This window comes from Lotus japonicus, chromosome 6 (genome assembly GCF_012489685.1).
Source record: "Lotus japonicus ecotype B-129 chromosome 6, LjGifu_v1.2".
NCBI classification, from domain to species: Eukaryota; Viridiplantae; Streptophyta; class Magnoliopsida; order Fabales; family Fabaceae; genus Lotus; species Lotus japonicus.
The window spans coordinates 36,928,694-36,941,670 of record NC_080046.1 but is presented as its reverse complement, the minus strand read 5'-3'; the positions used below and the strand labels follow the sequence as shown (position 1 = coordinate 36,941,670).

At 41.2% G+C, this 12,977-nt stretch overlaps 1 protein-coding gene across 1 annotated transcript; it reads right to left on the bottom strand.

Moving 5' to 3' along the window:
* Positions 1-789: 789 nt before the first annotated feature.
* Positions 790-3,457, bottom strand: LOC130725252 (uncharacterized). The gene is made up of 4 exons (XM_057576497.1): positions 3,112-3,457; positions 2,879-3,048; positions 1,136-1,362; positions 790-1,048 (listed from the first exon to the last, which is right to left on the bottom strand). Exons 1-4 carry the CDS (start codon positions 3,455-3,457, stop codon positions 790-792), a joined length of 1,002 nt encoding a protein of 333 aa, XP_057432480.1.
* Between the last annotated feature and the right edge of the window lie 9,520 nt (positions 3,458-12,977).

Genomic DNA, 12,977 nt, shown 5'->3' with positions numbered 1-12,977 from the left:
AATCTCCCCCTTTGTCAAATTTTGCCTAAAAACAACTTCATAACCAGAGAGGGTAAAAACAGTCAGAATCAGCTGCTGAACAACACTCCCCCTCAAAAAAATGCTTCTTCATATGCAGACAAAGAGGAACTCCCCCTCAAATGAAGCAACCAACAACACAAAGAACACAAAGAACTGCTTGAAGCACATAAACCATAACCATAACAGTACACCATTAAACACTTAACCAACATCGCACTGTCACACTGTCTTGAAATAAAGCTTCTAACTATTACAAACCAGAAACAGAAAACAAATACTCAGTCTTCAAAGCAACAACTTCACAAATTTAAACTGCTGGTAACTACTCCCCCTTTTTAGCATAAATTTGGCAAAAAATGAAAAGAATAAAATGAGCCAAATCAACAAAAAAAACAAAAGACCAGTATTAAATGTCAGAAGATGAAGTCTCTTCTGCAAGGTCTTCAGAGCCTTCCTCCTCAGCAACTTGCTCAAGAGCAGCCTCCGCTTTAAGCTTGAGAATCAAGGCATCCACTTTCAATTTCCTCTCAGTAGCAACCTTGATAGAAACTTGCAGCTCCTTAGAGAGATCTTCCAATTCAGCAATCACACTTTGAGTGCCAGAAACAGACATTGAAACAGGAGTTGATGTCCTGCGAGATGGCATATCAATGTCCAGGACATGTGGCTCCAGGAACAAACGATGATCCAATGTGATGGGGGTACACTTAGGAAAAGCCACATCATCCATTCTGAGAATATCAGGATGCTGCTTCAGAATGATAGCAGTCAAGAGTGAAGTGAAGTTTCAGCATGCTTTAAAGTTTGAGCAAACACCAAAGAGCCAAAATCATAGGGAATCTCAGTTCCAATTCTGTAGATTAGTTTGGCTAACATTGCAGAGACAGCAGAGGTATGATGAGAAGGAATCCAATTCACCACTCCTATCATGTTTAGAATAGCATACTTCACACTCAACAACCCTGTAGATAAAAGCTTCTTAGCAGGCCACTTCTTCACTTGTCCAGCAGTGAGTTCCTTGGCAACCCTGTCCAAAGACAGCTCTTCTTCAACAAATTCCACAGCACTTCTTCCAAGGGCTTGATTGATCACAGCAGGGGAAAAGGTGACACACCTCCCTCGCACATAGACTTTCCTGAATTCAGCACTTCCAGGAATGCCAACATCTTTTGTCAAATTAACTAGGAACTCTTTCACAAGCTTCTCATAGCATTTCCCAATATCCATGACTGTCTTCCTTAATCCAGCCCGGTCAATGAGTGCAACAATCATCCTACATTCAAGGACATCCTTACCAATCTCCCTTTCTTTTGCAATCCGACGGTTGCAAACATACTTCCACTTGAGAACATTCTCAGCAGCATGAAAGGAAACATTATCAATAGGGAAAGAAGGAATATCAGAAGGAATTCGTGTTGGTAAATCCGCAAGTGTACGAATCCACCCGGTTTTAAATATCGAACCACAGGGACTGTGAGTGACTAAATTCAGTTTAAGCTTTGAGTTTGAAGGTTGGTTTTATTGAATAAGAGATATGTTGAAGTAGTACTAAGGAAAAAGAAAAATAAAAAGACAATTCAGAAAATAAAATGCTTTGGGTTCTTGTTCAACTAGTCAAATTAAGCACATCATTCTAAGCACATGAACTCATGAATCTCTCCTTGATGATATAGCCTAGATACTCACTTATTGATTCCTCACATAAGCAATTCTCCCACACTAAAAGCTAAGCCCAATTCCTTGTGTACTTAGTCATTTATATGAGGTTTTAGATCATGCAAATTCAGGCCATCAAACCCCAACCCTTCCTCTATTCCTAGTAGCAAGCATAGAAGGGGTAATCCCAAATCGGTTCCCTAATCTATAACAAACTTCCGTTCTGATTATAGAAAAGCAAAAAGCAAGCATGCATACAAGCTTAGATTGATATTCAGAAAATGGGATTCAAGGAAAGAAGAAGAACATGTGGGAAAGAACTTAAGATTATAACTTAAACATGAAAAGTCTTACATGAAAACCAAAGCATAAGAAGAGAGATTAGCCAATAGCCATGCTTGGCTAAGAACCTGAATTACAAGCTTGGGAGCCTTCTCTCACTCTCCTAGATGATCCTCTACCTCTGAATTTTACAAAGTATGAAAAGATTCCAAAAGAAAATGACTAAAATGCTATTTATAGGCAAAATTCCCGAGTCTGGGCTGTTCTGGGCGCTCAGGCGCCAATTCAGAGCGCCTGAGCGCCAATTCCATTCTGAAATATGGCCTCTGGAAAGCATGCCTAGGCGCCAATTCCAGAACCCTGGAAAAAGCAATTGGCGCCTAGGCGCCAATGGAGCACGCCTAGGCGCTCTTAACTCGCTGGAAAGCCTTTTTATCTTCATTTTAACTCCTCTTTACTCCTCTTTAAGCCTCCATTCAATTCTCCAAGCCTCTAGACCTTCCCTCTTCAGCTGATTCAACCTGAAACCTTGATGAACAAGCTTGGAAAATATCTTGAAAGTTAAAGGTCAGTTTTGCACAAAGGCTCCAAAACAAGTGGAAATTGCCTAAGACTCCTAAACTCTAATAAAATGCTACTAAAACCCTTATAAAACTACAAAATTACTAAACTAATGCAAATGCACAAATAAAAGTAAAAATGCATGAGAATGCATGAAACACTACATGAGACACAAGAAAAAGACTCAAAACCTACAAGTAAAAACCCTAAAAACATCATATAAACCCGGGTCATCAATTCGCTTACCAGAGAATTTCTTCTTCTCAGAAGTCTGAATGTCCTGGACATCCGCTTCAACATCCGACTCAGATGCTAGATCAATCCTTGGAATTTTCTTCTTCTCAGCAGTTTACTTTACCTTCTTGTGAGAGGAATCCACAGCCTGGTTTTTACCTTTGCTCTTAGCATCCATAGTGGATTTGACCTTCATTGGTGAACCAGAGGGGGTGCCTTCAATAGAAACCCTTCTTCGCTTCTTCATCCTAGCAGCAACGCTTTCCAGAGGAACATCATTTGAGTCTCCATCATCTGAAATTGTATGAACAGATGGAGGAGATTTGGTGGACTCCTCAGAAGCAACCTCCTAGTGGCCTTCATTCTCTTGTTCTGAGTTCTTGGATGTTGATGGTGACTTGTCCTTATCAGACGCATTGGGCACGAGAAATTCAGGTTGTGATGCAGATGCTTCAACATTGGGCTCATCATCTGCAGCGGAAATTTCATGAGAAACATCCTCAAACACTGGTGAGGTATGAGTGCTTTGAGGTCTCGCACTTGACATGTAGCGCTTTCTGGCAGGGGTTCTTGAATCCTTTCTTGCAGAACCCTTCTTAGGTTGAGCGGAGGCATGTGCATTCAACCTCATAACCTTGACTCCTGAAGACGTCTTCTTAATCTTGCCTTTGACGGAATCTTGCTTTCCTGAGACTTGAGACATTGTAAAATATGACAGAGTATGTGAATGGATGAGAAAATGCAGAACACAAATCAGAATTGTAGAAGTAGAAAACTCAATCAGTTGTAGGAAAGAAAAGTGGTCGTTGGTGATGATTATATAGCGGTTGAGTGGATGAGAGGCGATCATGATGATGATGATGTCATAACGGCAGTTAATGGTAGTTACGAGAAAACTAGCCGTTAGAGCAAAGTGATGCGATAATTGCTATGCTTCTGCAAAGAGGCAAATCCCAAGATTTCCTCTTAATTTCTCAAAAGTGATAGCATCAAGTGGTTTGGTAAATATGTCCGCCAATTGCTTCTCAGTAGGCACATGCTCTAAAGTGACAATTTTATCTTCAACCAAGTCTCTAATGAAGTGATGTCTGATATCAATGTGCTTGGTCGTGCTATGTTGAATAGGATTTTTGGAAATATTGATAGCACTAAGATTGTCACAATACAATGTCATGACATCCTGCTCGACTTCATACTCCTTCAGCATCTATTTCATCCACATGAGTTGTGTGCAACTGCTCCCAGCAGCAATGTATTCAGCTTCAGCAGTTGACAAAGAGACACAATTTTGTTTCTTGCTGAACCAAGAAATCAAGTTATTCCCCAAGTGAAAACAACCTCCAGATGTGCTTTTCCTATCATTAGCACTTCCTGCCCAATCTACATCACAATAACCAACAAGTGTAGAATTCGTGTCATGTGTATAGAGAATACCATAATCACATGTACCATTAACGTATTTGATTATTCTCTTCACTTGCAAGAGATGACTGATCTTTGGAGCAGCTTGATATCTAGCACAAGCACCTACAGCAAAGGTGATGTCTGGCCTGCTAGCAGTAAGATACAGAAGGCTACCAATCATACTCCTATATAAGCTTGGATCAACATCTTCTCCTTGTTCATCCTTAGATAACTTGATATGTGTAGCAGCAGGAGTTCTTTTGTGACCAGCCTTTTCTAGTCCAAACTTCTTGACAATACCCCTAGCATACTTGCTTTGTGAAATGAACAGAGAGTCTTCCATTTGCTTGACTTGAAGACCCAAGAAATAATTCAACTCACCAACCAAACTCATTTCAAATTCAGATTTCATTTGTTGAACAAAATGCTCCACTATCGTGTTCGACATTCCACCAAACACTATATCATCCACATAAATCTGTGCAATCATGAGCTTGCCTTTGTCGTTCTTTACAAACAGGGTCTTGTCTATACCTCCTTTGCAATAGCCATTGCTGACAAGAAATTCAGTGAGTCTTTCATACCAAGCTCTTGGAGCCTGTTTTAATCCATACAGAGCCTTCTTTAGCTTGTACACATAATCTGGATGATGAGGATCTATGAATCCTTTGGGTTGTTCAACATACACTTCTTCACTCAAGTACCCATTCAGAAAAGCACTCTTTACATCCATTTGATAGAGTCTAAACTTTAACAGACAAGCAACTCCCAGTAAAAGCCTTATAGATTCCAATCTAGCCACTGGTGCAAAGGTTTCATCAAAATCAACTCCTTCTATTTGAGTGTAGCCTTGAGCAACCAATCTCGCTTTGTTTCGGGTGACCACTCCATTCTCATCTGACTTATTCTTGAAAATCCATTTAGTACCAGTGATGTTCACTCCTTCTGGGCGTGAGATGAGATCCCAAACTTCATTCCTTCTAAACTGATCAAGCTCTTCCTACATTGCATTTATCCAGTATTCATCAGTCAGTGCTTCCTTGACATTCTTCGGTTCTATTTTAGAGATAAAACAGCCATGAGCAATGAAACTCTTTGATCTGGTAGTTACTCTTTCCTTAGGGTCACCAATAATGTTTTATGGAGGGTGATTCTTTTGAATTCTGATGGATGGGGCTTTATTATACTGAAACATTTTCCCTTCTTGTTCATCTGCACTAGTTACAGACTCATTATCGAGGTCAATTGTTGGGAAATCAGCTGGGACATCATCATCTTCACTTGCACTTGCCTCAGACATTTTGCTTGGTACATCATCTATAATCACATTGACAGATTCCATCATAACCTTTGTAGAGAGTTATACACTCTATAAGCCATACTGTTTGTTGAGTATTCGTTAAAGATTCCTTCATCACTCATGGGATCAAGCTTCCTTCTAGGTTCACGATCAGCCAGAATATAACATTTACTCCCAAAGATGTGAAAGTGTTTCACAGTAGGCTTCCTTCCTTTCCAGATTTCATACTGAGTAGATGAGGTTCCTTCTCTAATAGTTACTCTGTTGTGGACATAGCACGCAATACTCATTGCTTCTGCCCAGAATCTCTTGGGAATCTTCCTTGCATGCAACATCACTCTGGTAGATTCTTGAAGAGTTCTGTAACATCCTGACTTGACGACTGGCCTCATGGTAACAACACGAGTCTTTTCAGCGCGCTTTGTCCTCACTCGCGCGCTTCCCGGGAAAACTTCCCAGGAGGTCACCCATCATAATATTGCTCCAAGGCTAGCACACTTAACCATGGAGTTCTTATGAGTTGGGCTCCCGAAAAGAAGTTGCAACTTGTTGTTATGGGTAGTACAATCAAATCATATATGCCTTCATCAATTGTATAGTCCATCCCTACACAGTCTCGAAATACCTCTTGTTCGGGTGTGGTACATCCCTCCACATAGAAGGCGATCAATCCTCGCCCTTCTCAGCTCAGGGCGTCACATGCCTATTGTAAGACTTGGATTTACAGAACAAGTTAATTTCCGACTCACGCGTAGAATCAGTGTAAGCGTGACAGGAGTTTGTTGTTTGAGAAAGAGTAATGAAGAAGAAAGTTCAGGAATTGCTTGAGGAATGTTGCGTAGTCGCTGTAGGAATTAGTGCGAGTCGTTTGTACACCTGCCTTATGGCGAGCGTGTCCAGAATAGGCTAATTTCGCTTTAGAGCAACGTTTTCAGTGAGATTTCGAATCCTTGGAAAATTTAAAGATTCTCTTTATTTTTCCTTCGACCAGCGTTTCATTTCGGAACTCTGGACTGTACGCACGATAGTATTCACTTTTCGGAAGCTCGCCGACGCTGATTTCTTTGCTTTGAAACCCTAGATTCGAGCGAGGGATGAAGACTTTTTCTATTCGAGACTTCTAACGAAGTTTCCGTCTGTTATGCCGGATTTGTTTCGACATTTCCAATCTTTTTCCAGTACAAAGTTTTGTCGTTTGAGCATCACAGCAAAAAGTAGTTTTTCGGGACAGATTAACTTACACCGCTTTTGGGATTTTAAATATCGTTTTTCCCAAATCTTAGGTATTTGTTTTGAGTTCTGGAATTCTGACGCCAGAATCTCTCTTAGAATTCCTCGGTGAACGTGCTGCAAAAATCGGAATCGCGAAATTTTCATTTTCCCGCGATTTCACCTGCCTATAAATAGTCAAAAAATCAAAAATATCCCCCATTTGCACCCATTAGAGCCGTGAGTTTCAAGGAGAGGAGAGGAGAAGAGATTTTCGCGAAAACTTGACCAATCTTCGTGCAGTTCGTCCCTACTTCTAGGTATTGAAGTAACTAGCATGATTCCTACCTCTGATTATTGTTTCTGTTGCGTTTCTGAAGTCGTTTCTGTGCTCACAGTTTTGAGCTTTTTGTAAAATTGTCTGATTTCTCTGATTTCTTGGTTGGGGTTTGTTCCCTAAGTTCCCAAGAGCCTAAAACCTCTGTCAGTAATCGCTGATTGTGATCCAGTTGTCAAGGATCTGAAAAACTGATTCAAAACCCTTTTTGTCTCACATTTCGAAACTTTATTGTCAAAAAGCTGTAATCTGACGTCGTGCCTTTAGGATTTGTTGTCACGGATGTCATAAGGATCAATGCTGTCAAATTTGTTTTCCGAACTGATAACTTTGAGGTTTTGAGCCTTTATTTTGGACCAAAATGCCCCTGGATAGCCGTATTTCGACCCGATTGTCGGAAAATTGTTCTGACGGTTTCTTTGCCTTAGTTTTACCCTAAAACTACCTTGTAAACAGATTTTATCGAAGAAAAAGAGCCTCCTTAAGGGCCGTGGGCTATTCCTTTAGGGGGGGAGTTTTTCGTTTTCGAAAACTTGTCTTTTCGTACCCGATGGTCGTATTCTGAAGCTTTAATGCTTTGTCTATCGTTTATGTGTTGTATTGCGATCGAACTAATCGATTTTGTGTGGATTCTGCTTTGTTTTCTCCGAGGTTCAGTTGAAGGAACTTTGGAAGGTTCAGAGCACTTGAGTGAAGGAGCTTGTGATTTCGAAGCTGGATCAGCTCGAGGTTAGGGCAACTTACTATATTAGCTATGATTGCATGATAGGCATCAATAAATTCGACTTATGCTTTATCTGATGTTGTTTATGATGATGAGTTGATGTTATGATGCTTTTCCATAACTTGTGAGGTTGTGATGTTATCTGATGTTGGATTGTGCGTTCTGACGCAATTTCGGAGTGGAGATTCATTGATCTGGTGATCTTTGATATTTCGGGTTGGATGAACAACCCTAGGCAAGTTCAAATGTGGGGTTTGAGACTTAGCCATTTGTTGGGATTCGTTTGAATACTTAGACTTTCCCCGGGAAACTTCTTTTGGAGGGTTTTTGGAAAACTTAGAATGATTAGAATTTCGAAAACTAGAGACTTTGGGAGACTTAGACTTTGAGAAATAAACTCATAACCTGACTAATCCAATTCGAAACGTTTTTACTAAATGAATAATTATAGGGAACCTAAAGGAGAAAATGATTGCGAAAGACAGGGAAAAGTCGACTTTGTTGTGGGTTTGGAGAGTTATGATTGAAAGTCACCGAGTACTCTAGTACTCTTGGGAGTGTTGTTCGAGTCGTGCTGTATTGACCGGCACAGACTCTGGGCTTTTTTTGTGGGTTTTTGTGGAGGGAGTTGTGTTGTATTGACCGACACTAACTCCGAGTCGTGTTGTATTGACCGACACTGACTCTGGCTTTGTTTATCGGTCCTCACAGCGGGTCCTACGGGTATTGTACCCGATCCCAAAACAGCAGCAGCCGCGACGGTGGGTGAGCTAGACTCCGATGAAGCCCCTCCTATAGGCAACTCCTCCAAAGGGTCCTCCTCGTCCTCAGGTGATGGTGGCGGTACCACAACTCCAGGGCCACAGTGCACGCCCGGTGGTAGGTTGAAGCTAACCGTGTGGCGTCTCAAGACTCCATGAGTCAGGTTTCCCATTCAGTCGACGTGGTCCTCCATTATTCGCCCCGTGTAAATGGCTCGGTGACCGGCGGGGTCGACCACCCAAGAGCCCGGGGTGTCAGTATCCAACAACTCAAACCTGGTCCCCCCCGAAGGGACGACCATCTCGAACCACTCGGCCATCGACATCTGACAAAAAGGGCATACATAGCCCCCCATACACAGGTAGCACGCGCAAGGGTCAACTCAAAGAATTACATAATAGTACATCCAATAGGCAAAGTATAAGTAGTAGCCACATAGGCTTAGTTATGAATGACAACATTATAAATTTCATATCCTGTCAAATAAGAATAGATAGCATTTGCTGACAATTAGCATATCTCAAACAATGTTAACAGGTAACAAATACAATCAGCAACTAAATCAGTATGAATGGTGCATGAAATGCAAATGCAAAGGAACAAGATGCATTCCGGAGGGATGGGCACCAACGAGTCAGCCCTAACACCAGCCACGGTGGGACCATTTCTGCTCGGGCGTCTCTTATACCAAACAAAGTGTAGTCAGATCAGCAGTAAACCCGCAGGCCTGCCATTTCCGTCTGCTACTAAGAATCACCGCAGTGTTCTTATGTGGAAATCCGGGTCTTATGACCATTTTAGAATCCACCGAGGTCCGGCATCCCACCGTGTATTAACCTCAAAATGAGTACATGAATGCAACGTGATTAGCCAAACAACGTCTCCGACCTCACTCGTCACGTCGTCACGTGTTCTAGCTAATTTATTGTCTCTAAAAAGAATAACCTAAGGTAAATGTCGATTCTGCGACAAAAGACAATTAATTATAAAAGTAACTCATGATGATTTCTCGAATCATCCGACTCATCTCCATCCGATGGTCAAAAACTACTCAGCGAACAAAAAGTACCAATGTACTTGGAAACTACCCGTTTCCCGGCTTATCTTTCAGATAGCCCAACAACAAATCAGCTCATCGAGCGAAAGAGTATCAACATACTCGGAAACTTATCAATTTTCCCGACTTATCTTTTAGATAGTCAAACAACAAAACTGCTCATCGAGCTAAGAGTATCAACATACTCGGAAACTCACTAGCTTCCCCAAAACTTGGACTCGGCGACATTCTCACTTTTCCAAAACTAATGTTCAAGTCCTAAGCTCTTATTTGCGATTGTGATCATTATTTAAAGATTCAGAGGTTGTTTAATGTCTTATGAATTTTCCTTGTAAAATAGTTCCCATTTAGTTTTATCTCAAATCTTATAAGTTCAAAAGATCCCATAATCCCAAGTAATTCCCAGAGAAGGTCTCGATCCATCAAAACAACAACAAGGCCTGAATCTCTGTTCGTCCCGTCAAACTTTCTCAAAATCTCACGATAAATCTGGCATAACTGCCCGTTATCCTCACTCTGACGAACAACAGATATATGTGTATTTGCATATTCAAAACAGTACAATCCAACAGTCACGGCACATATATCAACACATTGAGGAATAACCATTTAGCACATAGCATATAGTGCAAATATCACACATCCTAGAATAACCAGGTAGCACGTAGCATGTGAATCAACCTCAACAACAATCAAGCAATAAAAGATTATCAATTGTCAGCCGTAGCCTCAGAAAACGTTTTTCCCAGTCAAACAAAATCAAGTGCATAAACAGTAAATCAAGTCGAAATCGTCGACACCTAATTCATTATCTAGTATTCAGTGAGTAGCCCTCACCTGTAGGTTCTCCAGCTCGTTCTCCAAGTTTTCCTTCACAAACTTCCTCTTCGAATCCACAAAGTTCCCCAAACGAACCTTAGGACAAATTCACAGAAATCAATCACAATGAGTCAGAAACTCAGCAAACAATACGTACTAGGGTTACACAAAATATTACAAACTCCGAAGTACGACAATCTAACGCGTTAAGACAAGTTTTCGAAAAACGAAATTCCCCCCCCCCCCTTGATGAGGAGCTCTCGGCCACTTTTCATAATTAGGTGGGCCGATTTTTCTTCGATCAAACTTGGTTCCTAGGTTATCATTAGCCGTAACTAAGACGAATCTAAGCTCAGAAAAATTTTCGGATCAAAAACTGTCGCAAGGGTATTTTGGTCATTATTTTCAGCTCAGAATTTCAAAACTGGATTTTCGAAAAACAAATTGGATGGGGACATCACCAACGACGTTTATGACGACTAATCCTACTAGCGCTAAGCTAAGTCGTGAATTTTCAGCGTAAAGAACGAAACTTTGTTCAGAAATGGGTTTTTCCAACAGAAATGAATTCCGGCGGCATTTCGGCGACATTCGGCAAAATGTAATCCGCTAAACACGCTCAGAAGAATGCAGGGAATAAGTTTAGACATTAAAATCAGCTTATTTGGACAGTTTTACAAAAAGCTCAAAACTTTGAGCACAGAAAGACATAGAGAAAGACGACAGAATTGACGATCAGAAGTGAGATATGGTATCTATACCTCGAAGTCTTCGATTAGCAACGAACGGTGCAGCGATCGGGCAAGAATAGGCGAAAATCACTTTCTCCCCCTCCTTCTCCTATGCTCGCGGGTTCAAGGAAAGAAAATGGCAAGTTTTTGAAAATTTTTTCATTTTCTCGCTATTTATAGGTTTTGGAAAATTTGGAAAAATGAAAATTTCGCGATTCCGATTTTTCCTGCGTAATCCTCGGAGAATTCTAAGATTGGTTCTGGCGACAGAATTCCAGAACTCAAAACAGGTTTCTTGGAATTTAATCAAACGATCAAAAGTCGGTTTAAATCGGTTTTACCCGAAAAACTACTTTTTGCAGTTGATGTCGGATGAGAAAACTTCGTTCTGAAGAAAGATTAGAATCATCGAGAGAAATAGGCGTACGCGTGTGGAATCTTCGTTTGAAGCTCCGAATAGAAAAGGTCTTCATCGTCCGTTGATTTTAGGGTTTCTGAACTATCAGGGTTTCGGTTTCGGCAAACTTCCGAGTATTGGAATTTGACGCTCGTACATTCCAGGGTTTCGTATCGAAACGCTTGTTTATAGACGAATAAGAAAAGTTCTAACATTTCTCTGAAGATTTTTGGAATTAGTTTCCATCGTGTCTTCAAATCTAAATTAGCTATTTTCTAGCGTTTTTGACCTAGGTTTAAGCGAATACTAATCGTGCTATAACCTCTATCGACTTTGATACATTCCTTAGCTTTTTCCTGAACTTCCTCCTTCACAAATTTATTCCGTTCAATAAACACTTGTTCAGGTTTTCCTTCACGTTACATCAAATTAATCTTGAAAAGGAATTTTATTCGGTTTATTCCAAACTTAAAAACTTTGGGTCTCACAGAAATCATCATGAGATACTTTTTATAATTAATTGTCTTTTGTCACAGAATCGACATTTACCTTAGGGTATTCTTTTTAGAGACAATAAGTTAGCTAGAACACGTGACGGCGTGACGAGTGAGGTCGGAGACGTTGTTTGGCTAATCACTTTGCATTCATGCACTCATTTTGAGGTTAATACACGGTGGGATGCCGGACCTCGGTGGATTCCAAAATGGTCATAAGACCCGGATTTCCACATAAGAACACTGCGCTGATTCTTAGTAGCAGACGAAAATGGCAGACCTACGGGTTCACTGCTGATCTGACTACATTTTGTTTGGTATAAGAGACGCCCGAGCGGAAATGGTCCCACCGTGGCTGGTGTTAGGGCTGACTCGTTGGTGCCCATCCCTCCGGATTGCATCTTGTTCCTTAGCTTTGCATTACATGCACCATTCATGCTGATTTAGTTGTCGAGTGTATTTGATATTTGTTAACATTGTTTGAGATATGTTAATTGCCAGCAAATGTTATTTATTTTCGTTGACAGGATATACAATTTATAATGTTGTCATTCATATTTAAGCCTATGTAGCTAATGCTTAAACTTTACCTATTGGATGTACTATTATGTAATTCTTTGAGTTGACCCTTGCGCGTGCTACCTGTGTATGGGGGGCTATGTATGCCCTTTTTGTCAGATGTCGATGGCAGATTGGTTCGAGATGGTCGTCCCTTCGGGGGGGACTAGGTTCGAGATGTTGGACCAGGATACCCCGGGCTCATGGGTGGTCGAATAATGGAGGACCGCGTCGACAGAATGGGAAACTTGACGCATGGAGTCTTGAGACGCTACACCGTCAGCTTCAACCTACCACCGGGCGCGCACTGTGGCCCTGAAGTTGTAGTACCACCACCACCGTCGCCTGAGGACGAGGAGGACCCTTCGGAGGAGTTTCCTGTAGGAGGGACTTCATCTGACTCTAGCTCACCCACCGTCGCGGCTGCTGTT